Source organism: Sinocyclocheilus grahami, unplaced genomic scaffold (genome assembly GCF_001515645.1).
Source record: "Sinocyclocheilus grahami isolate Dianchi unplaced genomic scaffold, SAMN03320097.WGS_v1.1 scaffold1509.1, whole genome shotgun sequence".
NCBI lineage: Eukaryota > Metazoa > Chordata > Actinopteri > Cypriniformes > Cyprinidae > Sinocyclocheilus > Sinocyclocheilus grahami.
Window position 1 is genome coordinate 136,873 of NW_015506688.1, and position 24,559 is coordinate 161,431.

At 38.3% G+C, this 24,559-nt stretch overlaps 3 protein-coding genes across 4 annotated transcripts; 2 read left to right on the forward strand and 1 right to left on the reverse strand.

Moving 5' to 3' along the window:
- The first annotated feature begins 4,808 nt into the window (after positions 1 to 4,808).
- Positions 4,809 to 6,891, forward strand: LOC107570819 (N-acyl-aromatic-L-amino acid amidohydrolase (carboxylate-forming) A-like). The gene is made up of 6 exons (XM_016257084.1): positions 4,809 to 4,849; positions 5,262 to 5,457; positions 5,734 to 5,827; positions 5,910 to 6,017; positions 6,097 to 6,209; positions 6,567 to 6,891. The coding sequence occupies exons 1-6, from the start codon at positions 4,809 to 4,811 to the stop codon at positions 6,762 to 6,764; spliced, it is 750 nt and encodes a 249-aa protein (XP_016112570.1). The 3' UTR covers positions 6,765 to 6,891.
- A 2,984-nt stretch (positions 6,892 to 9,875) lies between these two features.
- Positions 9,876 to 19,190, forward strand: LOC107570825 (N-acyl-aromatic-L-amino acid amidohydrolase (carboxylate-forming) B-like). Its single transcript, XM_016257096.1, is given in 8 exon segments — positions 9,876 to 9,999; positions 10,075 to 10,279; positions 11,600 to 11,835; positions 13,825 to 14,020; positions 17,176 to 17,269; positions 17,352 to 17,459; positions 17,538 to 17,650; positions 18,598 to 19,190. Coding segments are annotated over 6 exon segments (945 nt in total). The 5' UTR covers positions 9,876 to 9,999; positions 10,075 to 10,279; the 3' UTR covers positions 18,796 to 19,190.
- Positions 19,191 to 19,364: 174 nt separating this feature from the next.
- Positions 19,365 to 23,577, reverse strand: LOC107570824 (claudin domain-containing protein 1-like). Of its 2 annotated transcripts, XM_016257095.1 has the most exons (6): positions 23,501 to 23,577; positions 22,686 to 22,758; positions 22,246 to 22,570; positions 22,014 to 22,121; positions 20,726 to 20,863; positions 19,365 to 20,644 (listed from the first exon to the last, which is right to left on the reverse strand). In XM_016257095.1, the coding sequence occupies exons 3-6, from the start codon at positions 22,538 to 22,540 to the stop codon at positions 20,424 to 20,426; spliced, it is 762 nt and encodes a 253-aa protein (XP_016112581.1). In that variant the 5' UTR covers positions 22,541 to 22,570; positions 22,686 to 22,758; positions 23,501 to 23,577; the 3' UTR covers positions 19,365 to 20,423. The 2 variants fall into 2 exon arrangements, with proteins under 2 accessions (XP_016112581.1, XP_016112580.1); XM_016257094.1 differs by having other exon boundaries at positions 22,246 to 22,758.
- Between the last annotated feature and the right edge of the window lie 982 nt (positions 23,578 to 24,559).

The window sequence follows — 24,559 nt, forward strand, 5'->3', positions numbered from 1 at the left end:
GTCCAATCAACTGAATTTACCACAGGTCGACTCCAATCAAGTTGTAGAAACATCTCAAGGATGATCAGTGGAAACAGGATGCACCTGAGCTCTATTTTGAGTGTCATGGCAATACTTATGTACATGTGATTTTTTTCCCCGTTTTTTTTTTTATTTTTAAAAAGGTTTCAAAAATAAGGTTCCTATTTTTCAAAAATAGGAAAGATTTCAAACAAAATTCTTTCACCCTGTCATTATGGGGTATGTTTGTAGAATTTTGAGGAAAATAATTAATTTTATAAATTTTGGAATAAGGCTGTAACATAACAAAATGTGGAATAAGTGAAGTGCTGTGAATACTTTCCGGATGCACTGTAGATGGGTAAAAGGTCTTGAAAAAAGGAATCTGGTTGATGGCTGCCAAAACGGCGAGCAGCTATCAATCGGATGGTTTTTCAGTCAGTAAACTATCACATACAACCTAAACAACTAATATAACTTTTATTAACTACACTTTTAATTTAATAACACTTCCTAACACTCAGCCTAGTCATTTTCTTACACCCTTAACTGCTCATTCCTCTACCTCAGGGGTGGCGAACTCCGGTCCTGGAGAGCCGGAGTCCTGCAGAGCTCAGCTCCAACCCTAATTAAAACTCACCTGCCTGTAGCTTCCTAGTAACCCTTCAGGCCTTGATTAGCTTGTTCAGGTGTGTTTGATTAGGGTTGAAGCAAAATAAGACCTCATTAGTTACCCTTATTTAATGCATTAACATTCACAATGAGCAATAGCTAGGTTTGTTACAGAAATTATTCATCTTTGTTTAAAAAAATACAAGTCTTAGTTCATTTTAGCTCATTAAATAACACAGTTGCAACTTTCGATTTTAACATCCTGTTATTAAATATTGGAATACCTAAGATTAATGAATGTTCAGAAGAATTTTTCATTGGCAGTTTATGTTAACTAATGAATTAACTAATGTTAACTAATGGAGCCCTAATGTAAAGTGTGACCGAACAATAAAGAATCAAAACACTTTCAAACAATATCTAGGGCATGTTGTAGTCCAGATTAAAATGTAAAAAAAGTTTTAAAATATATAGCCTATTAAGTCTAAATACTTAAGTATTTGGCGCTGTGATGAACATCATAGCAAATACACAAATCTGAATGGCTGTTTAAATCATTTAAACATGATTCAGAAACAGAAAGTAGTGCAGCTGCTTTGTTTACAGGGTTTCCGGGGTAACGGCTGCATTTAAATGAATTATTATTATTATTATTATTTCTGCAGTTTAGCGCCATCTGTTGTCAGAGAGTGAAAGAGCGCTTTCATCCAGAGCGTCTCTCACATGTTCCGCCATGTGCTTCTGTCCTGGCTTGTTTACATCAGAGCGCGCACATGTCTTTTACACAGCATACAGCGGTGTTGTGCATTTTGACCAGTTGATGGGAAAAGTATTCTTAAAATGCATTCAAAATTCTGAATAATTTGTAATATATAATTATTCACGGTATTTAGAAGTGCCCACGATAACAATATCGTGCATATTCATTACCGTGATACATCGCATTACCGAATACCGGCACAAGTCTAACTGCAACATGGAATGTAGTTTTGTGAGTAAATGTCTTATTTTAAAAAAAGATGGTTAGGCAATTATATGGTAATGGATAAAGAAATAAAAAATGGGCTCTGTTTAGGACAAGCTTATTTACTAGAATGAATCTGACTTTCCAAAATGAGAAAGAGGTCCCTTTAGGACAAACCAATTCACTTGAATGCATCAGACTTCCTAACACTACACATGAAATAAAAAGAGCCAGAAAAACCCAGAAATGAAAATTCTATCATCATTTAGTCACTCTAAGAAGTTATTTGGAAGAATTTTGGTAACCAAATACTTGACAGTAGCCACTGACATTCATAGTATGGAAAGAAATGATACTATGGTTGCTGTCAGCTGAGTAGATGTTGCGGAGCAGGGGTGGGAGTCACCAGAGGCCCCATGATACGATATTATCACGATACTTGCCTCACGATACAATATTATTGCGATTTTAAATAAATTGTGATATATACCTTTTTCCAACTTCAAGGAAAACTTTGGAAACATGTGTTTTTACTAAAAAGAAACATTTCTCAGTTTGTTTATCTCACTTCAGTTGTATTGTTGCAGTGCAAAATGGGATTGTCAAGCAGACAAACTGACCAACACTTTCATTAAGCAGACAAACTCACCAACACTTTCATGAAAACCTGTCATAAATGTTGTATGCACCTGGCAAACTCAACTATTTGCATTACAGTCTAGTCTACTCCACCTTAATTAAATGTAAACAGGTATTATGGTGACCATACGTGCCATTTTCCCAGGACGCGTCCTGGTCAAGATTTGTTTTGGCTTTGTTTTCCTGTTTTCATGCTTGCTGAAGGGAATGATCGAAAAGTAGTTTGACCGATAACATGCAAGCATTGTACATAATGGACCAATCCTGGCGAGTGAGAGGCTGGGCTCTACGGTCAAAGCGATGCAATTACACGTACATATTAGGAGTGTTCGACTTAAAAGCAGTGCGGCTCAGACCGATCAGTGTTTGACATCAAAGTACCTCGAGAGCGTTTCGAAAGCATAACCGTCTGTATGGTATTTTGATGTCATACACCGATCGGTCTGCACACGCAAACAAAGCCAAAACCTAGATATTTTAGGCAATATAGAAATCCTGGCCTGGACACGTCCTGGGAAAATGGCACGTATGTTCACCCTACAGGTATGCACTGCTGTGCTACTACAGGTATTTTGAACAATGTAACTTGTACAACTTGTACAAAAAAATTTGTGCATACACTTCAGCAATTGGGGCATTTGAAAGTAAATTGCTGTTAAATTTAAAATAAATAAAACAGTCTTACATTTAAATGCAGACGGGGCTTTCCTGATAACTTTCTGTGATGCCGCCATCTTTATTTTACAAACTTACTGCATGCTGAAGGTGACCCAGCTGACCTCAACAGAAAAAAAAAACTCAACACCAGCATCTAGTGGACTGTAAAGAAACTGATTTTATTATTCTACCAAATAGTATATTAAAAGATAGATACTTGGCGTCCATGTATCAATACAGCATTGCCGCGGAAAATATCTGTATTGAATTTTTCCCCCACCCCTATTGCAGAGTAGATTTTTTTTTTTTTTTAAAGCACTACTATTTAAGAAAATTGAGGAAAGGAAATATATATACAGTTAGGTCCATATATATTTGGACACTGACACAATTTTCACAATTGTATGCTACCAGAATAGAATTAAAACGAAACAATCAAGATTAAATTGAAGTGCATACTTTAAGCTTGGGGTTGAGCAAAAATATAACATAAAATGCTTAGGAATTACAAACCATTTTTATACACAGTCCCCCCATTTTCAGGGACTCAAATGTAATTGGACAAATAAATATAATCATAAATAAAATGTGCTTTTTTAATATTTTGTTGATAAGTCTGGAACTCATGGACCTCACCAGAGACTGGGTTTCCTCCTTTCTGATGCTTTGCCAGGCCTTTACTGCAGCCAGCTTCAGTTGTTGTTTGTTTGTGGGTCTTTCTGCCTTTAGTTTTGTCTTCAGCAAGTGAAATGCTGCTCAATCGGGTTGAGATCAGGAGATTGACTTGACCATTGCAGAATATTCCACTTTTTTACCTTCAAAAACTCCTGGGTTGCTTCTGCTGTATGATTTGGGTCATCGTCCATTTGTACTATGAAGTGCCGCCCAATCAACTTTGCTCAATTTGGCTGAATTTGTGCAGACATTATATCCCTATACACTTCAGAATTCAGTGTGTTTTTGCGGAGTGTTCTTCTCTTGGCTGGATTTTGTGAAAGGGTTTTTCTTCACCATGGAGAGGATTTTCCGATCATCCACCACTGTTGTTCTCCGCGGACATCCAGGCCTTTTTATATTTCTGAGCTCACCAGTGCTTTCTTTTTTTTCTCAAAATGTACCAAACTGTTGATTTGGCCAGTCTGAATGTTCCTGCTATCTCTGATGGATTTATTTTGTTTTTGAAGCCTAAAAATTGTATGTTTCATTTGTATGGAGAGATCCTTTGACCGCATGATGTGGGTTCACAGCAACAGCTTCCAAATGCAAATGGCACACTTAGAATCAACTCCAGACCTTTTACCTGCTCAATTGACCTATCAGTAAGCCCCTCCCCTCGAACGCAGATGAGCCAATGGCAGTCGAGTATCAGTTGCACGAGGAGCGGAACTCGGACATCTGTAGGTTTCAGCGCCATAGAGAAACATTGGAGGATCGAAGCTCGCATTGGTTTGATGGTGGTTATGCTACAAAAATTGAAAAACGATGTGTCTGGGGTACTTGTAACACTGATTCCACAATGGGAGAGGATGGGCAATAGAATTTATATTATTACATTTACTAAACCCAAACAAAACAGAGCAAAATGTCCCTAAGCATTCAATCCCAATCCCAATGAAGACAAAAACGTTCATTTTCTGGTTGTCATACTCTCATTAAGTTACATTTTTCATCTGCTCAAGCAGAACGTTAATGTCATGTTGCGTTTCAGCAAGGTATCTCTGGCTAAAACTAACATTAAGTTAGTGCGTCCATGCTAAAGTACAAACCTAAATAGCGGACCGTTCTCACGTCATGTACAGTGTAGGTCAAAAACACATAAACGAAGGTCTACATTTCAGTGCCTCTCCATATTAAACTGGTTAAATGTACATGAATTGAATCGTACCCTGCAATACATGAACAGTGTTGATCCTGCATGTTGTCATCCGCTATCGTGATGACCGTAATACGAGACTTCTCCCACTTGCATTGTGATCTGTAAACATGCTTCGAGTTACCCACCATATTTATTTAAAAATATTGTATATATCCCTCCATGGAATATTTAATTTACACTTGAATGGTGGCCCTTCTGTGTCCAAAATTAACATTGTTCAAAACACAACATGTGTGTCCGAGGGAGCAACAGTAACTAAGAGGGGCGGGGTACATATAAAAGAGCTGTATTTCCTTAACCTTTCCTCCAATTGTGATGAGAATACCCTCAAATTTAAGCTCAGAGTGTGCACTTTAAGCCCATATTCATTATATAACTGTAACTTGAATATGTTTTGGTCAACAGCTAAAATAGCAAAAATTGTGCCTTTGTCCAAATATATATGGGCCTAACTATATTTATACATGTAAAAATGTGAATTGATGTTAATCTAATATCACCTCTCTCTTGCAGTTCTCCTATTACAGACAGCAGCCCGTATGAAGTCCGGCGTGCTCAGGAACTGAACAATCTGCTGGGGCTGAAAGGATCCACCGATGCAACAGACATGATCTGTGACCTTCATAACACCACGTCCAACATGGGCCTCACACTCATCCGTTACACATCCAGTGACTGGGTGACCCTGCACATCTGCAAATACTTACAGGCAAGAACTACTAGTGTGCTTCAATAAATGCCGTACTAGAAACTAATAAGGTCAGTCGTTCTCAACTGGTGGGAGGTTTGACCCAAAATTGAACAGACAGCAAGTTGTACATGTCTCAAACAGTTGTACTCAATAGTCAGTGTAAAATCTGGTTCCTGAAGCAAAACCAGTGAAGAACCACACACCTGTGTTGTTGTAAATGTTCCATTATAACTGTTGACCATTCCATGAGTAGAATGTGTTTTGATGCTTTGTGTTATCATGTACACATTTAAGACTAAGATAACCAAAGTGCCTGTGAGAGTGCTGGTACTGGATGTCCCGATTAGTGACGCACATAACTTGGAGTCGGTATCCAAGCATGGCTTTAGTAAGTGATTGTGATCATCTCAATGCCTTTGCTTTGTGTGCTCAACCACAAATGTACATTCAGATGACCTGTGTTTCTGTAGCGTTAGAGATCGGGCCGCAGCCGCATGGTGTCGTCAGAGCCGATATCTATATTATTATGAAAGAGGCCGTCGACTTGACAATAGACTGGATCCACAAATTCAACTCAGGTACTGTAAGACCTGTATAAATTGGGGTTTATATTTGTCTGTTGTAAGTGTGATTTATTTCAAACTATGTTGTCTTCAGGAACGGTGTTTGAAGGCGGGGATGTAGAAGCCTTTAAGTTTATCAAAAGTGTTGATTATCCAAGAGATCCAGAGACTCGGACACTCACTGCTGCCATTCATCCTCAGCTGCAGGTGCCAATCATTCTGCTATTTATGATATTTACACACAGAATCGGCAAAGATAATGCTGTGAACAACATGCCTGAGCTCAAGCTCGTTTTAGAACCATTTTTAATTACAGTAATGGAGAAAAAATATCTAATTGAATTACTGTAATGTGGAAAAAATATAAATGATTAAAACTGTAAAGTATTTATTCATCATTTGTTGTACTGCTTTTATGCTAATTTAAATAAAAAAAATGGTGGTATTTTTTGGGGAATTATATAAAATGGGGAAAATGTACAATGTATGTATGCAAGTATGTTTTGTAAATTAAAGAATTGTTTAATCTTTTTTGGATTCATCTAAAATGTTTTTTTTTTCTAGGACAGAGACTTCTGTCTCCTCAAGCAGGGAGACCCTTTGTTTTTTAAATTTTCTGGAGAAACCGTGAAGTATGAAGAAGAAGAGACACTTCATCCTTTCTTTATCAATGAGGCTGCCTATTATGAAAAAGGAATTGCTTTTCACTTGGGAAAAAAGTTGACACTGAAAATTCCAACAGTGCAAGTGCAGAAAGACTGAAGGATGGGAGAGGAAAGGATATTAAACTCAGCATGATTGCCAAAAAATCTAACATCAATCAGATGATTTTACAAGACAGAATGCCACTTAAATGATTTTAAAACATTTTCAATCACTTATAACTCAGGTAGACATCATGTACATATTTGTAGCTATATGAAAATGAAAAGCTAATTTAATTGTCAAAATCTATGCGTTCCGTGAGTCACATATTACACATTTTTTAAAATGTAATACAATATTTGGTCCAAAGTGTCTTATACATGTAAGGCTGTAACTTCTGCAGTTTAGGCATGTTAGGTCTGTCATGTTATTAATTTTCATGTTGACAACAATCATATTGTCGGGCCTTTGCAGTTTATGGTAATAATACATATTAATGCTTCTTTTAAAAGACATTTTGTTTCTTTGGGTCTTGAAGCAAAACCAGCTGAGAACCACTAATCAAAGTGATAGTGTGAAAACATGTCTGGCAGTCAGAGCCTTTCATCACAGAGACACAAAACTTGGTGGAATGGTTCCTTATAACACCTGCTATTCAGGCAAGCAAACACATCTTGTGGACACTAGGTGGTGCTATATTAAGGTTAGAAACAATTTTTTTTTATCCCTACAAAGTTACTAAAATAATTTGAATTTGTTGAAGTGTTGTGTGTGTGTGTGTGTATATATATATATATATATATATATATATATATATATAAGCGAATTAATTGGTCTGGTGTCGTTGGTTCTCACAAATTAACATACATTTCCTGAATGCAACGTCCAAACATAAAACTTAATACACAAACTACAGAACATACTGAGGACAGTACAGCAAGAGTGATTCGAAAGCATTTAGGGCTGTCTTCTCTCTATAGGTCTCACGTGCACTATGTGTAATGATAATTAACAAATGGATAGACATTTCAATTTGATAGATAAGAGCCCAGCAGCCACCTGAGCAAAATGTAATAATTTAAGTCATTTGATAACTGTCATTGATATGACTTTATAGTAAGCTATTAAGAGCGATAAAGTGCATGCTTCAGCTGAAATCTACTGCACATTCAGCACAGCTAATGAAAACATCAACCTTTGAAATAACGTATGTGAACATTGAGATTACGCCACTAAATATGGTGAGCCCCGGTTGAAATGCATACACAAGAATGCTTATTTCATTTAAACCAGTTCTCATGTCGTTACTGTTGCATATCCTCGGAGCGATGACATGCTCTTGACTGCATTTTGCTCCAGCTGTATCAGCACAGATCCCTAAATGCTACTGCTAATATGCTTAATATTTCGCTCCTGCATACGAATGCAAGACTGCCCACATGACACTTAGTTTTTAAACTTGTTATGGTTGCTCTTTTTTTAAATTAATTCGGCAGACAACGCAATATGCACAGCGATATGGAGTAAAAGAGCATTCACTTATCTTAAATGTTGATTTCAGATGTTTTCTGAAGCGCACTTCACTGCTACAGCAAGCACTAGCCAAGTATTTGAATGTTGAGCAGAGAGCTCATTAGCTGCTGATGCCAAAAGAACCAATCAGCCTTGCCATGTGATAATCATGTCATTATGTCTGAAGAGTTTGACCTATCGGACTGCGCCATCTAGAGTTTCATGCCAGAACTTTGGATATAAATACATTTAGACCACTTAACTAACTCCGAGTTCACACTGCACGATTTTAGCCCGATTTTTCACTCGCCGACAGGTTTTGCGAAATCGCCGACAACTGCCCGAAATCCGAGGCAAATCGGTGCTCGTTCACACGAGTGACAATCACGCAGTGTGAATTATCAAAGACGCGATCTGAGGGAATCGCCGACACGTCGCCGACGCCTGCAAAATTTTGCGATTCACAATCACGCTGTGTGTAATGATTTCTGACTCAAAACTACATCGGCGATGACCTAAAGCCAATAACAGACCAAGATACAGGGCAGAGGGAAGTTCGGGGAGGAGTTATAGACCAGAATATCAGTATTTTAATAGATATATGAACAATTATATCATACAGTAACAAGCACAAACATTTGGTTGACCAGCCACAACATCAGCGTAACAGTTACTGCAAAATTATTTACCTCCAACTCTCTTTGCAGAACACCCAATCCCTGTTCCCTGCATCTCCCTCCTGCATAATCTGTTTTTCTTTTTCTCCTTGTAGGTGGAAATCAGCTCACAGACAATTTGCGGGCTATATATATTTTTTAATAATTACAGTCTTGCGCGCGATCGAGAACTCCGGTCTGATGCACGCGGGTTCTCGCATTATTTCCTTATCACTTCTCGCATGTGTTTTGTTGTGAAACGTAGTTTGCGAACCAGACAGCGCTGTCGGCGATTCTTCCTATTGTGAAGTCATGCAGTGTGAAACCCCCTGTCGCCGATCCATCGTGCAATGTGAACACAGCAGCAACTGAATGCTACCCCAGATAGTCACGCAGTGTGAAAACAACGGCGATCCGACGAGTTTGAAAATCGTGCAGTGTGAACTCAGCATTAGTGATTGCTATAGTCTTTCAACCAGGATAATTTTTTTAACCATATCATCTACCCTACCTTTAAAATGTATCCACCATTCTAATTTTCTGTTCAAAATCATTCAATGCAGTTTGTCCGATTTGTATGAAATTTTGTGTGTATCATCTAGAGATGTTCATGACAAAAAGATTAATTTAATCATGTAGCAAATATAGGCTAATGTTTTTTGGGTGTGGCCCATAATGACTGATTGACATATATCTTGTGATTGCAACATCCAAAATGTAGATCTTGATACACATGGACAACAGGACATTATGAAACCTGTAAAGTTTCTTGAATTATCAATGCTTAGAGGCACCATAAGTCAGCACAATGCTAACAGCGCAATTCCAACCAAAGAAATTTTTTTTTTTGGCTGTTTTGCAACAGCAGATGTTTATGCCCTGAGGAAGTAGGAGGAAATAGTGACAGGAAATACCGGTTTGTTATGAAAGACAGGCAGGAGCCAGTTGTAATGTTTAGGTATAATTGTAGGTTCTGCAGTCCTCTCAGTTGTCATGTTTCTCCTCCCCTCTCTTGTTTTTCTTCCACACACACATTCTTTTTAGTGCATGTATGAGTCAGCAAAATGCTCGCTTCATGCTGCAGCTCCAGTGGAAGTGAGAGTTGCTGTGACATTAGCATCATGTGTGAAAGATGATCCAGGGCTGGTGACTGAAGCAGGCAGAGGAGGTCGAGCTAAATCATTGTATGTTACTTTACTGTGTTTGAGCAACTGGGGAGGAATGTCTTAAACTATTAATATGTGTGGTTGTGTGTGCAGATGCAGCTCCTGCAGTGTTGTGGCCCCTAAGGCTAGATTAGGCCTGTACCGACTGAATGTGTGTCAGCACGCATGCTCTGTCACACCTCACCATATGTGTCCAAAGGTCTGCTGTGTCTTGTGCAACTTCACTCAGTAAGACGATTAGAGGGAAAGCAGCTGGAAGAAGGAGTGAAACAGTATTACTTCTGTATTAAAAATAACGGTAGGTTTACCTTTCATTTTTAGAGCTGTTGCTCTGATACGTTGCATGTTGTTGTAAAATGTGAGACAGCTTGTAATAATGGTCTTCAATAAATGCATATTATTTAAGAGAGCTACAGAACACTTCATTCTAAAGGAAAACAGCAAAACTCCCTCTAGCAGCAGATCTTAAACTAATACCATGGTCACATGTTCTTAAAGGTGTACACACATGGATAAACACTTGCCAAATGAGAGTAAACATAGACGTAATAAAGTTACCCACTAGTCACCCATAACTTTATTAGAAACTGCAACATTACAGTTTGAATGGAATTCTTGAAATGTGATGTATGAAAGCCAAAGACATACAAACGGTCTACTAAAGAAAAGTGTTTGTGACTCACACAACTTCTGTCTTTTAAGTTAATCTAAGATGCGTAAAGTTTTTTCCCCTCTAGAACTCCATGTGGCGACACACATATGGAACATTCTTCAGATTCATTAAATATGAGGAACATTTTTCTTAAACACTTCTACATCCGCTCAGTGTTATTTTAGTATCATTTATATACTATTATAGTTCTTATTAGTATTTTGAATTTGAATTTTTTGAATTTTTTATTTTTATAGCGTCTGTTTTCATTTTAGCTAAAGGTTTAGACATTTTAATGTGATTTTTTAACATTTTTGCTAGATTTTTAAAAACAAAATCAATTTTTTATTAATTTGTATTTCAGCTGTAGTTATTTTAGTACTTCGAGTTAAACTAAACCAAAATTAGAAATATTGCCTTTGCAACTAGCTGAAATAAAATAAAAAGTTGATCTATCTAAACAATGTGTGACCCTTGTTCTGTTGACCTCCGCCATAGGATTATTAATGATGTTTTTGTTGTTTATTAACTCTCTCATCAGTTCTACAAATCATCTACAACTACAAATCATAAGTCAAGTACATAATGTTATTATATTGTCAAAAAAATAAGCTATAGGTATGGGTTAATCTGAATGAATTTAAAAAAATTGTTTACACTAATGCACTTTCAACTGAAGTCAAATTACTTTAACTGTTAACTGTCAACATGCCATAGAGCTCAATTTATACTGGCCACACCTCTTTCTCACCCACTGCTGGAGATTTTGGGCCAATGCAAATTGGTAATGGGTAAAAAAGGTAATAAAATCTGTTTAATACAGTGTGTTCAACAATAACAACATGCAATAGACTATAAATCAATATTCAGATCACTGAATGGGCTCATGATGTAATAATTATGGTAGACAGACATTAAAATATTGCCATACCATTTGAAAACTCAGAGTGTACTTTTCTGTTGTAGATGGCATTAGTGTTCCTGCCAGCACTGGCTCGTATGGCCGTATGCGGCGGCACCCATGGGAACGAGCTGTCCGGTGTGTATGTGGTGCAGGAGATGGAGCGACAGCGGAAAGAAAACGGAGAGGGTGTGTGGCCGATTCCTGTAACAACTGTGCTGTCAAACCCAAGGGCTGTGAAAGAGTGCAGAAGATACATTGACACAGATATGAACCGCTGCTTCAACAGAGACACGCTGAGGTGAGATGTGGAACTGCAACCTGGAATGTAGTGCCGAGTTCACACTGCACGATTTTAGCCCGATTTTTCACTCGCCGACTGGTTTTGCGAAATCGGCGACAAATGCCCGAAATCGGAGGCAAATCGGTGCTCGTTCACACGAGTTACAATCACGCAGTGTGAATGATCAAAGGCGCGATCTAAGGGAATCGCCGACTCGTCAGCGACGCCCGTGAAATATTTGGCATGCTAAATATCTGGAGCTGTCGGCGATTCACAATCATGCTGTGTGCAATGATTTCTGACTGAAAACTACATCGGCGATGACCTACAGCCAATGAGAGACCAAGATACAGGGCAGAGGGGAGTTCGGGGAGGAGTTATAGACCAGAATATCAGTATTTTAATAGATATATGAACAATTATATCATACAGAAACAAGCACAAACATTTGATTGACCAGCCACAACATCAGCGTAACAGTTACTGCAAAATTATTTACCTCCAACTCTCTTTGCAGAACACCCAATCCCTGTTCCCTGCATCTCCCTCCTGCATAATCTGTTTTTCTTTTTCTCCTTGTAGCTGGAAATCAGCTCACAGACAATTTGCGGGCTATATATATATATATTTTTAATAATTCCAGTGCTTCAAAACTCCGGTCTGACGCACGCGGTTCTCGCGTTATTTCCTTATCCCTTCTCGCGTGTGTTTTGTTGTGAAACGTAGTTTGCGGACCAGACAGAGCTTTCCTCGGCTTTAGCATTAATTCGTTTTTTTTGTAATTCGATGCAAATGTAATGTTATACAAAATACAGTGTTATAAATGTACATACATTTAAAATGTACATACAATAGAAATGAAAATACAAAAAACTTTGGAGTATTTACGATGCTGATGACCATTGAAATGCATCATCACAGTCTTGTGAAAAGGGTCTATTGTAAAACAGTTGTGAAATATTAAATGTTTCACTACTTCCATCTTACCTAGCTCTATTTCAATGTGAAAACTGATGCTTCGTGCAGAAATTCGCAGTAGCCCCTCACTGCAGAACACAAGATCCAGGGGGCGTGGTTGGATCCACATCTAGGGGGTGGAGATTGGTAGGTTTAGGGGTCAGGGGGTGGAGACGGGTATGGTTTAGGTATATGTAAGGTGGGAGGAGTTGGATCTGGGTCCAACCACACCCCCTGGATCTTGTGTTCTGCTGTGAGGAGCATCTTGACATTCACGCTCAGTAAACTCATAGACTGTAAAAAAAACATGGACGTAGTGTTCGTGACGTCACCTGTAGGTTTCTAAAGAGCGTGTTTGAAGCTCAAAGTGGGCGGAGCCGGCTGTCGCCATCTTGGCAGCACGTCACCGCGCATCACTCCCAGATAATCGAAAATGGGCAAAAAGGCGGGAGCTGGATGCTGAAACCACACCCACCTAGCTCGACAGTGGTGACAGCAGCGGCAATCCACTTGTCACTCAAATGGCCACGCCCTTAATTATGCAGAACTTTAAGGCTTAATATAATTTAAACGGATGAGTTATAAAAAAGTTCACCCCCCTCACAGTTGTCATGAAGGGCAAAATTAGCTATATAGACCAAAATAATTTTTTGAACCAGGCTGTAAACATGTTTTTCTCTGCTGTAAAGTTGGGCATTTTAAGATGGGGAGTGTATGGGATTGACTCCCTTTTGCAGCCAGCCTCTAGCGGCCAGTTGATGAATTACAGTTTAAGTCACTTCCGTGTTGGTTTCATGAGAGAGACTGGAAGGTTGCCGCTTGAGTAAACTCTGCCTACTTTGATATGATTGGCCATCTCAAGCATTTTGACACTGACGAGCGTGGTTACACCACTGAGGCAGACCAGCCTAAAAATGTAACTTTTAAAGTTACAAAAAAGTTAGATTTGGGGGGGGGGAGATCTTATCCCCCTCAGTGTCTATGGTACAGCATAAATAAAGTAACATAAATATGTTACTGTGTAGCTCTAAAATGCTCTGTTTCTTGCAGTTCTCCTATTACAGACAGCAGCCCGTATGAAGTCCGGCGTGCTCAGGAACTGAACAATCTGCTGGGGCTGAAAGGATCCACCGATGCAGCAGACGTGATCTGTGACCTTCATAACACCACGTCCAACATGGGCCTCACACTCATCCGTTACACATCCAGTGACTGGGTGACCCTGCACATCTGCAAATACTTACAGGCAAGAACATTACTAGTGTGCTTCAATAAATACCGTAATAGAAACTAAGGTCAGTCGTTCTCAACTGGTGGGTTGTTGTGACCAAAAACTGGACAGACAGCAAGGGAAAAAAAACATGATTAATGCAAAAAAATAAACTGCAACTTAATAGCAAAAAAAGTAATAGTGAGGATAGCAAAATAAAAATGTTTTTGTAACCCGGTTTTGTAATGTATTCTGACTACTTTTGGATTACTTTTAGATTACTTTTGATTAGTGCTGTCAAATGATTAATCGTGAATAATCGTTTGACAGCACTACTTTTTCAAGTTCAATACAAGTTTATTTGTACAGCGCTTTTCACGATACAAATCATTGCAAAGCAACTTTACAGCAAATTAAGCTTCTACAATATTTAGTGGTAGCTTATCAGTGGTGACTGTCAGTCAATGTACATATGGCAGAAATGTACGGAAAAATCAATTAAGGACGCAATCAAACAGACGATGAACACTATTAACAGCAATTATTATATGATGCAATCAAACTTATAGCAAAGTTTGGTAGTTCTGTATGTTGTTTCAGGGTTGGCATCATCTGAGGTCCTATGAGGGGTTGACCTTTCGTGTTCTTGTTGATACGTGGGAAGCGGTCCTGAAACGATGATCGTCGTCGCGGGCGATGTGCGGCGCACCGTCTCGATCAGGCTCCTGAAGTCCCTCTTCAGTGTCTCCTTCTGCCGCAACTTGGTGTCGTTAACCCCCGTGTGAAGCACGACCGCTTTTGATCTAACTTGTTTATAGATTTAAATGTGAATTATAGTTATAGTAAAGAAATATATATGACCATTACTTGTCATCTGAGAACATGCAAATGTGTTGTTAAAGGGGTGGTTGATTGCGATTTCACTTTTTTAACGTTAGTTAGTGTGTAATGTTGCTGTTTGAGCATAAACAATATCTGCAAAGTTACGAAGCTAAAAGTTCAATGCAAAATGAGATATCGTCTTTCAAAATTCTGGCAGTTTAAGGCCTACAAAAACGGCTGGTAGGGACTACAACAAGTTACTTCCCGGGTTTGTGACATCACAAACCCTGATAAACCCCGTCCCCGGGAAAAGGCAGCAAAGGGGGTGAGGCCATACTGCGCTGCTTTAGAGAAGAGAAAGAGAAAGTAGAGGTGCACGTAAAAATCTATTCATATTCATAGGCCTTCCATTAAAAGCCGTGCTTGCACAGGTTCTGCACGATCCTTTTTAATAATATCCTCTGCTTCTCAATCAGGCTCAAACTGATAAGCAATATAGACGACGCCATTGTTTACTAGGCCTGTCACAATAATCCCTATATCGACTTATCACGCAATATATGTACATGACCTCAAACATTTTTGGTGACGCAATATATCGGCCATTATATTTACTTGAAAATTAATGTCACCATGTTTTTTGCATTCCACTTGCGCCTGTGTCTTTTGCAGCGTCTCTTACACGTGACGTGGTGTAGTCATGAGGTGCTAGTTTAGCTAATTTTAAAAAATGCTTCTACAAAAAATGTTTAATCTGCAGATATGATCTTGTTTAGGGATCTGTGTCTTTGTGCATACGGACATCTGATGGCTACAATAATATCGCTTATCACAATTGTTTCTGGGGCAATATATCGCACAACAAAATGTTGTTATCGTGACAGGTCTATTGTTTACAATACAACCGGAGCACATGCCGCTGAGGTGAGGGGCGGGACGATTAGACGTGCACTAGAGGCGGTTTAGCCAATCACAACACACTGGGCTAGCTAACCAATCAGAACCCATTGCCTATTTCTGAGGGCGGGGCTTCATAAAAGCAGGAAATGATCAGCACGTTTCTCAGAGAAGGGACAGAGAGGTGTGGAATAAAGGTAAATGATGTGAAAAATTATGCGTTTTTTTTAAACGAAGCATTAACACATGTTAGACTGCACCCCATAAACACAATCAAGCCTAGAAAAAAAACAGTCAACCACCCCTTTAAAGCTGCAGTCCGTAACTTTTGTTGGTTAAAAATGATCCGAAATGATTTTTTGGGCAAGTACATAACCAGCCAGTGTTCAAAATCTCCTTACCTTAGCCCGATTCACAACGGTAAAGGGAGTTGACTTGTTAACTGAGGTTCGGGAGCGGGGCCACGCCCCAAACAATCACCTGACTTCCCAAAACCTTCATATATATCGGGCCACCTCATACTGTACTGTTTGTCTCTTTCTCTCGAACCCACCCTTTCTCATCCATTCAGCCATCCTTATCCCATATTTCTCTTTCTTTCAGATTGTATCAGGGGGGTTCTAATCATCTGGCCTAAATATACGATCGAGACGATACCCCCACCCTGAGTCTCTCTGGGCCATCAATTCTAGATGCCCTGATCAACCTGACCATCATCCCATTCCCTCTACCCCTTCATCCTCTTTCTACTCTTCCCCAACATCCTGTTCAATTAACTATTCCATAGCTCGTTTGTGGCGTGGTCCTAGCTCGTGAAGCTTATAATAATGTTTTTTAATTTGAGTGGTACTGGTAAGAATTCACAGGAAATTCAAGCATGCAGATTTAATCACCATTGGTAGTGCGATTTATTGTAAAGCTTTTTTCCTCGGTTGGTCAGAACAAAAGTGGCAGACTTGTTACGTTCAGATGACAATATCTGGTGAAACTTCTTATTTGGGTCATATATTCTGAGACGTAGGCTAGAATCTGTGATTCCTAAGTACAGTATCCACACCAGTGCGGTGACTGACAGCCACACATTCACCTCAGAACATTAGATTCATCCGCTGGAGCCATGCATAGATGATAATTCTGCAAATAACTGCAATTGCAGGTTTTCAAACAGAGATGGCAACAAAGAGGCAAAATTTACAGACTGCAGCTTTAAATTATTCAATCCATAAAAAGTAACTATAATCTGATTATTAACATTTTAGAATTAAATATAATTACAAGTACTACATTTATGCAATCTGGTTACATAACCAGATTACTTGTAATCAGTTACTACCCAGCACTGAAAATACAGAATATTCAGTGTAAAATACAGGTCCTGAAGAAAACCAGTTAAGAACCACAGACCTATGTTTTTGTTTATGTGTCAGTGCACATGTGTTTTGATGCTGTGTGTTGTCATGTACACATTTAAGACTAAGATTACCAAAGTGCCTGTGAGAGTGCTGGTACTGGATGTCCCGATTAGTGATGCTTATTCCTTGGAGTCTGTGTCCAAGCATGGCTTTTGTAAGTGATGGTGATCATCTCAATGCATTTGCTTTGTTTTTTCAACCACAAATGTACATTCAGATGACCTGTGTTTCTGTAGCATTAGAGATCGGGCCGCAGCCGCATGGTGTCGTCAGAGCAGATATCTATATTATTATGAAAGAGGCCGTCGACTTGACAATAGACTGGATCCACAAATTCAACTCAGGTACTGTAAGACCTAAACAATTGGGGTTTATATTTGTCTGTTGTAAGTGTGATTTATTTCAAACTATGTTGTCTTCAGGAACGGTGTTTGAAGGCGGGGATGTAGAAGCCTTTAAGTTTATCAAAAGTGTTGATTATCCAAGAGATCCAGAGACTTGGACTCTCACTGCTGCCATTCATCCTCAGCTGCAGGTGCCAATCGTTCTACTATTTTCTTTCTCCATTTTCTATTACAGTAATGGTGAAAAAAATCGAATTCTAATTATTGAAGTGTGGAAAAAAGATAAATTATTATTATGGTAAACAGTGCTGGATAGTAACTGATTACATGTAGGATTACATAATCAAATTCCAAAAGTGTAGTACTTGTAATTGGATTACATTTTAAAATGCTCATAATTACATTGCAGTTAATTTTTTTATGGATTGCAGGTCCCCCTAAGATAATTTAATAACATATTCACATGTTCTCTGATGTCAGTTAATGGTCATTTTGACCTGAAGGTGAACAAAATATTTCAAATGTGGGTGTTCAAGAGTTTTATGCTTTTATTTTAAAACAATTTATTGTTTAGATTTTTATGATGTAATTAATTATTAGCTCTTCATCAACTAATAAACCCCCTGCAGTTCTTTAATTTACCACATTTTGGGAAACACTACAGTAATGTAATGTTTAATGCATTTTATGATGCTGACAAAAAATAGTTTTTTTTTATTTATATTTTTAACAATAATCCCATTTAAAGTTAGGTCAAAAGTAATCTAAAAGTAGTCAGAATACATTACCTGAAACGAATAATCTAGATTACATTACTCACTCTTCATCATGTAATCTATAATCAATTAGTAAATAATCTACCCAGCACTGACAGTGATTAATTCATCATGGTAGTATTTGTTGTACTGCCTTTGTTGATTTAAATTTTTAAAAAGTTGAGTTTTTTTTAATGGGAGTTATACAAGATGTCTACATGCAAACATGCTTTGTATATCACGAAATGCAATCTTAATCAGCCTAAAAAATGCTAAATATAATTCAATTTTTTCTTGATTTTGGTTATAATGTGACCTAGATATATTTCTGTGAAATATACCCAAAATCTAAATAGTTTTTTATTATCTTTTTTGTTTTCTAGGACAAAGACTTCTGTCTTCTCAAGCGGGGAGACCCTTTATTTTTGTAATTTTCTGGAGAAACTGTGAACTACGAGGAAGAAGAGACACTTCATCCTTTCTTTATCAATGAGGCTGCTTACTATGAAAAGGGAATCGCTTTTCACTTGGGAAAAAAGATGATGCTGACGATTCCAACGGTGCAAGTGCAGAAAGACTGAAGGATGAGAGGAAAATATATTAAACTCGGCACAATTGCCACCGTCAATCAGTTGATTTCACAAGAATGTAACTGAAATGATTTTGACAATCACTTGTAACTCAGGTATAAGCTATGTATTTATTTTTAGCTATATGACAATGAATGGCTAATTTATCTGCTGCTAAAACACGAGCAAAAGCATTATGGATGAAAGGATATTTATTGTGACCAGCAAAATGTTCACTTGACAGGAATATGTACAAAACTGTATAAAAAAGGCAAAACCGTCTGAAGTACTGACATCATGATGCCACAGTGGAGTGTGAGATATCCTCTTGACTGTATTGCTCATATGCGGTTGCTCTTGCCTGATTGTTTGGAGAAAATTGAGCCTCTCATGGACTCGAAATAAAAGGCAAAACAAAAATTACACTCACTTGAAATAAATGTGATCTCCAATATTACAACACGCAGAATAAACCACATGACACAATGAAATCAAGTGAAGCTGGATGTGCAGTGTGATTTTTACCACTGGTACGATTTTTGCAAGATATGATGGCAGTGAAATCTTCAACTGACTGCAAGTCATCTCCAGATTTTTAGTCAAAGTGTGCATGATATACGTGACGAATGACAGCAGTAACTGGATGTTTTAAGTCACTCGTGCACATCATTTGACATACAAAATTAAATTGTGCCCTTGCACTAATTTCACCAATGTTCAGAGTGGCTTTATATGCACTAATTTAGTTGTTATAACATCACATTATGCAATCCTAAACTGCTGAGAAAATCTGCAAAGCATATCGAAAACAACATGGTAAAAATCGCATAACATGCACCAGCTAAATGTTTTAAATGAAGTATAAATAAGAATATAAACCACAGCTGAGATGGTTTTAAATTACTACTTGAACCATCACAAAACATTGTAACTGGATTCTAATCAAGTCACTAAGCAAATGTTAAGTACACAATGAAATACATTCTCAAAGAGAAACTAAATGGTAAACAAGAGTATAACCAATGCAAAGCACAAGAAACAATAATAAATATGCAAACCAAATGTTCAGGAAAATACGAAAGGCTCAAGTGGTTAATGCTTAAAATTGACACAAACATTCTGTCTTTCAGGCCAAGGCAAACCCCTATTGCATCTTGGGATTGCAAAGTGCTAAAATGCAATCGCTTCAAGATGTCACTGAGTAGCTACAACACAGGCTGAATAAAAGACACAGAGGTGTTATTTAAAACACGCTGAGGAGATGAAACTAAACCTAACATCAAAATAAGTTTAGTCTAACACAGGTAAACAAAAGGCGAAGCCCTGAATAACTACTGTTGAGCGAGAGTCTGTGGGTGAGAAGTTTAGTTTCTCATCTTCAACAGCACAGATGCTAATAGAGTGGTTAAAAAGGCAGTTATATAGTAGGAAGATCCTTCAAGAAATGAATATATTCACAGGACAGTACTACAGGTGGACGGCGTTAGTTTACCTACTAACTTTGAGCAGTATGTTCTGACCGTTTCCTTCATAACTTTAGCTTGGTTTGTGGTAAAAGCAGCCACTGAACGAACATGGATGGGTGCTTTCTGTGAGAGCAGACAATCGCTTCGGTGACTCTATAGTCAGTCCTCTATTGCCTAAGCAACCCTGTAGGCTGTCATTCGAGTGTAGTGTTGGCGGTGGCTCCTCGCGGCCCATATGAAGAGCGCGGCAGCCATGATCTGCAGCGGAGACGAGACCAGAGCCAAAAACAAGGACCAGCCCGGTGAATAGTCCATCCCTTCGGGGAGCTCGGATATTTCGTGAAACAAATGCACACCCGCGAGGAAACAGCATACAGTGGCCATGGAACACAGGCCTGAGAAAACAATATACGTCAAATTAAAATGATCTCTGGGAGCTGTGGAAATATAGCCATTAGCTGTTATTAATGTCTTACCGGCCAGCAGATGCAGCAGCCCTACGAATAGTGTAGGAGTGATACTGCGGCAAAGGCAGGCGCACACTCCGATCAACGCCGCGAGAAACACCAGCCCCACAGAGACCAGCGGGAACAGGAACTGACACTTCCACAGGTCTGTGGACACAAACATTCAAAACATAATGACAAAGCAAATGACAAAACATCCTGTTGCTCACTGCGGCTGGTTAAAATATTAAATATAAATGAATCTTGCTTAAAGGGATCCTATTATGCTTTTTCACATTTTCAACTTTAGTTAGTCTGTAATGTTGCTGTTTGAGCATAAAAAAGATCTGCAAAGTTACAAAGCTCAAAGTCCACTTCAAAAGGAGATATTTTATTTAACACAGCCTGCTCTACACCCCCAAAACAAAATCAAGACTTTGTAAAAGAGCATAATAGGACCCCTTTTTTTCTTGTTAGGACTGTGTCTAGACAATAAACAATTATAAGTGAATGGAATGAGAACTCTTTTCATCGTTTCATTGTCACAGTATGTTTTTATTATGAGTGCTAGTCAAAGAGCTGGGCAATATATATTTAATGTTTTCAATGTCTTCAAGATGATTTTAATGGCAATATAGTTTTGACATGATTGTATTTGGTCATTAAGTTTACAATGAAATGTTTGACATAAATGAAAAGATATACAAATCTTCCCAATATATACACTACCAAGTTTGCAGACTGTATGATTTTTTTTTTTTTAATGTTTCTGAAAGAAGACTCACCCAGATTGCATTTATTTGATCAAAAATACAGTAACAACAGTAATATTGTGAAATATTACTACAATTTAAAATAACTGTTTTCAATTTTAATATATATTAAAATGTCATTTATTGCTGTGATCAAATCTGTATTTTCAGCATCATTACTCCAGTCTTCAGTGTCACATGATCCTTCAGAAATCATTCTAATATGCTGATTTACTGCTCAAGAAACATTATTATTATCAATGTTGAAAACAGTTGTTCTGCGTCATATTTTTGAGAAAACTGTGATGTATTCCTTTTTTCAGGATTCTTTGATGAATATAGAGTTCAAAAGAGCAGCATTTATTTGAAACAGAAATATTTTGTATCATTATAAGTGTTTTACTGACACTTTTGATTAATTCAATGCATTTTACTGAATAAATGTGATGATTTAGAAAGACCCCAGCCTTTTAAATGGTAGTGTATAAATCAAATGGAATATCATCTAAAGAATTCCCTAGAAAGTATAGGTGCGAGTAAATGATTGATTGAGAGTCAGGACGTACATGTACGCAGCAGATCTTCTCCACTGTTAATATTGCCAGGAGATTTGTACTTGGATTCCCACTGCTGTGGCAAAGTAAAGGCCTGACATTTAGTCACCATTATCGGATCTGGAAAGGAGGAAGCGGAGAGCGAGAAGAGAGACAAAGCAAAATGTAGTAAGCATCAATTTTTAACCGACTGCACAACTAATAATAATAATAATAATACATAACCATAAGTTCCTCTCCTTACCAGGCTCTTTAGACCAGTATGAGTGTTTGGGCACCAGAATGCAGCGCCACCAGAGACCCAGCGTGCCGTTCAGCCGGAACAGAGCGACGCTGTAGATCCTCTCATCCACGTCCTCTGCCTCAAAGTCCTGCCGCAGCGTCTGCAGGTCCGAGCCGTTGTTGGCGTCGTTGCTGGCCGGCTGGCTATGGTACTGGTACCAGTGCTGCGTTCCCACGGCAACAGAGAGATAGACGGTGGCAAGCAGGCTCAGCACGGAGCCGATGACCAGCGCCGTGGCGTATCGGTTGTCCACCATGGTTTGGATGAAGTAATGCAAAAAGACTTTCTGTAGATGGCCAACAATTAACTCTTTAGCTGATGAGTGTGGTGACTGATGCGAGGAGGACGGTCATATCATTTGTACGGTTTTTGATAACAGAGATTGCTTCTCATCCTCTTACAATATCCAGTGCAGAACGTCAGATCTCATCCTCGTGGAGGTGATCCTTCTTGAGATCCAAAGAAGTGTGTCATCTGAAACAGAGAGGAGTGTGATTAAATCTCAAAGTAGTCAAACAAAGTCATGCTTACATAAGTAACAAGTTAATACACTTTTAAGGAGGAATAAGTCGCTGGATTTGCGAAAAACACTCCCAGTTTCGAGGCATTTAGCCAGGTAGCAAGACATTCGTGAGTAAACCTGTGTATTGTATGACTGTGAAATGATTTGTAGTTATTTATTTCACATAAAAGCCACTAATCCGCACACAACAACAAAACAAACGATGACTAGTCACTTCTAATTTCAAATGGTATAACAACAAAACTTTATTTAAAAAAAAAAAAAGTAATAAAGAAAAATAAAGGATTTTACATAATCAAAAGTCCAATAAAAAAAGAAAACAACAGTTAAACTCTTCCTGTAAGTGGTCTTTACCACATTATTACTGAGTTAACTATATTATAATAATAATAATAATAATATCATTTTCGCAACACTTAAGTACACAAAGGAGCATTTCTGTCCAAATATAATTTAGATATATTTAACTGACACAAGAGCCTAACGTTCAATAGTGCGTACATCAAAGTTGTTTGATGTTGGTTAGCATGAGAGCTAACAGGCTAGGGTGTTTTAGCGACGTGAGACTGGAGACTTTCGCGAATGAAAAACAAAGTATTTAAACTTTAAGTTTTCTGAACTTCATATAGCAATGAAACATCTTATATAGGTTTTTGTTTAAAGCAATAAAAGCTGTTTGCGATTGTCACTTACCATATCGCGCACACCCTTGGCGCTGACTGCGACTCCACTTCCGGTTACGACCGCACGTGCACAACCTAAATCCGCACGGGATGCACCACGTTATAAGTTTTACTAGGTTTTAGGTTCTCACACGCCCTTACCAAAACGCAAGGACAAAAATGATAAGAAACTAAACAGGTTTCTTCTGTTCACGCTGTACTTGCCCGTTAAAAGTGGCTTATATCTCTCGCTCCATTTTAGTTGGGTCTCAGACCACTTTCCATTCAATATTTTAGTTTTTTTGAGACCCAGACAAACAGAATAGAGAATAGTTTTATTTTGTAATTTCACAACAACAGTCATCATCATTATTTTTAAATATTAGAAACTGAAAGAAGAAGCATTCTGTTTGAGAGGATCGGTGGGTATTTGACAGTGATTGTCCTGTCATAATGAGCAGCTCACATCCTCAGTGTGTGTTTTGCATGCCATCATCTTTATGCAAAATAATGTTTTAAATTATATACATAAGAAAATGTTAACGTGCTTTTGACAGCGATTGACATGAATCGCTGCTCATTTGGAGATTTCACACGTATATATATATATATATATATATATATAAATATATAAAATATATTGTAAACACCCCTCTTTAGACCCCTGAAATAAACAAATGTGAAAACACCATATATCACTGGTAAAGAATGTATAAAACAGTGCAGTTTATTTTGCACACAATTCCTGGATTTTTATATGGCTTTAACTAGGGCTGTGTATCACCAGCAAAGTCACGATACGATAGCTACGTATCACGATACAGAGGCCACGATACGATACGTATCATGATACAGAGGCCACGATACGATACGTGCCACGATACAGAGGCCACGATACGATACGTGCCACGATACAGAGGCCACGATACGATACACGACACAGAACAGAGGCCACGATACGATACGTGCCACGATACAGAGGCCACGATACGATACGTGCCACGATACAGAGGCCACGATACGATACGTGCCACGATACAGAGGCCACGATACGTATCACGATACAGAGGCCACGATACGATACGTATCA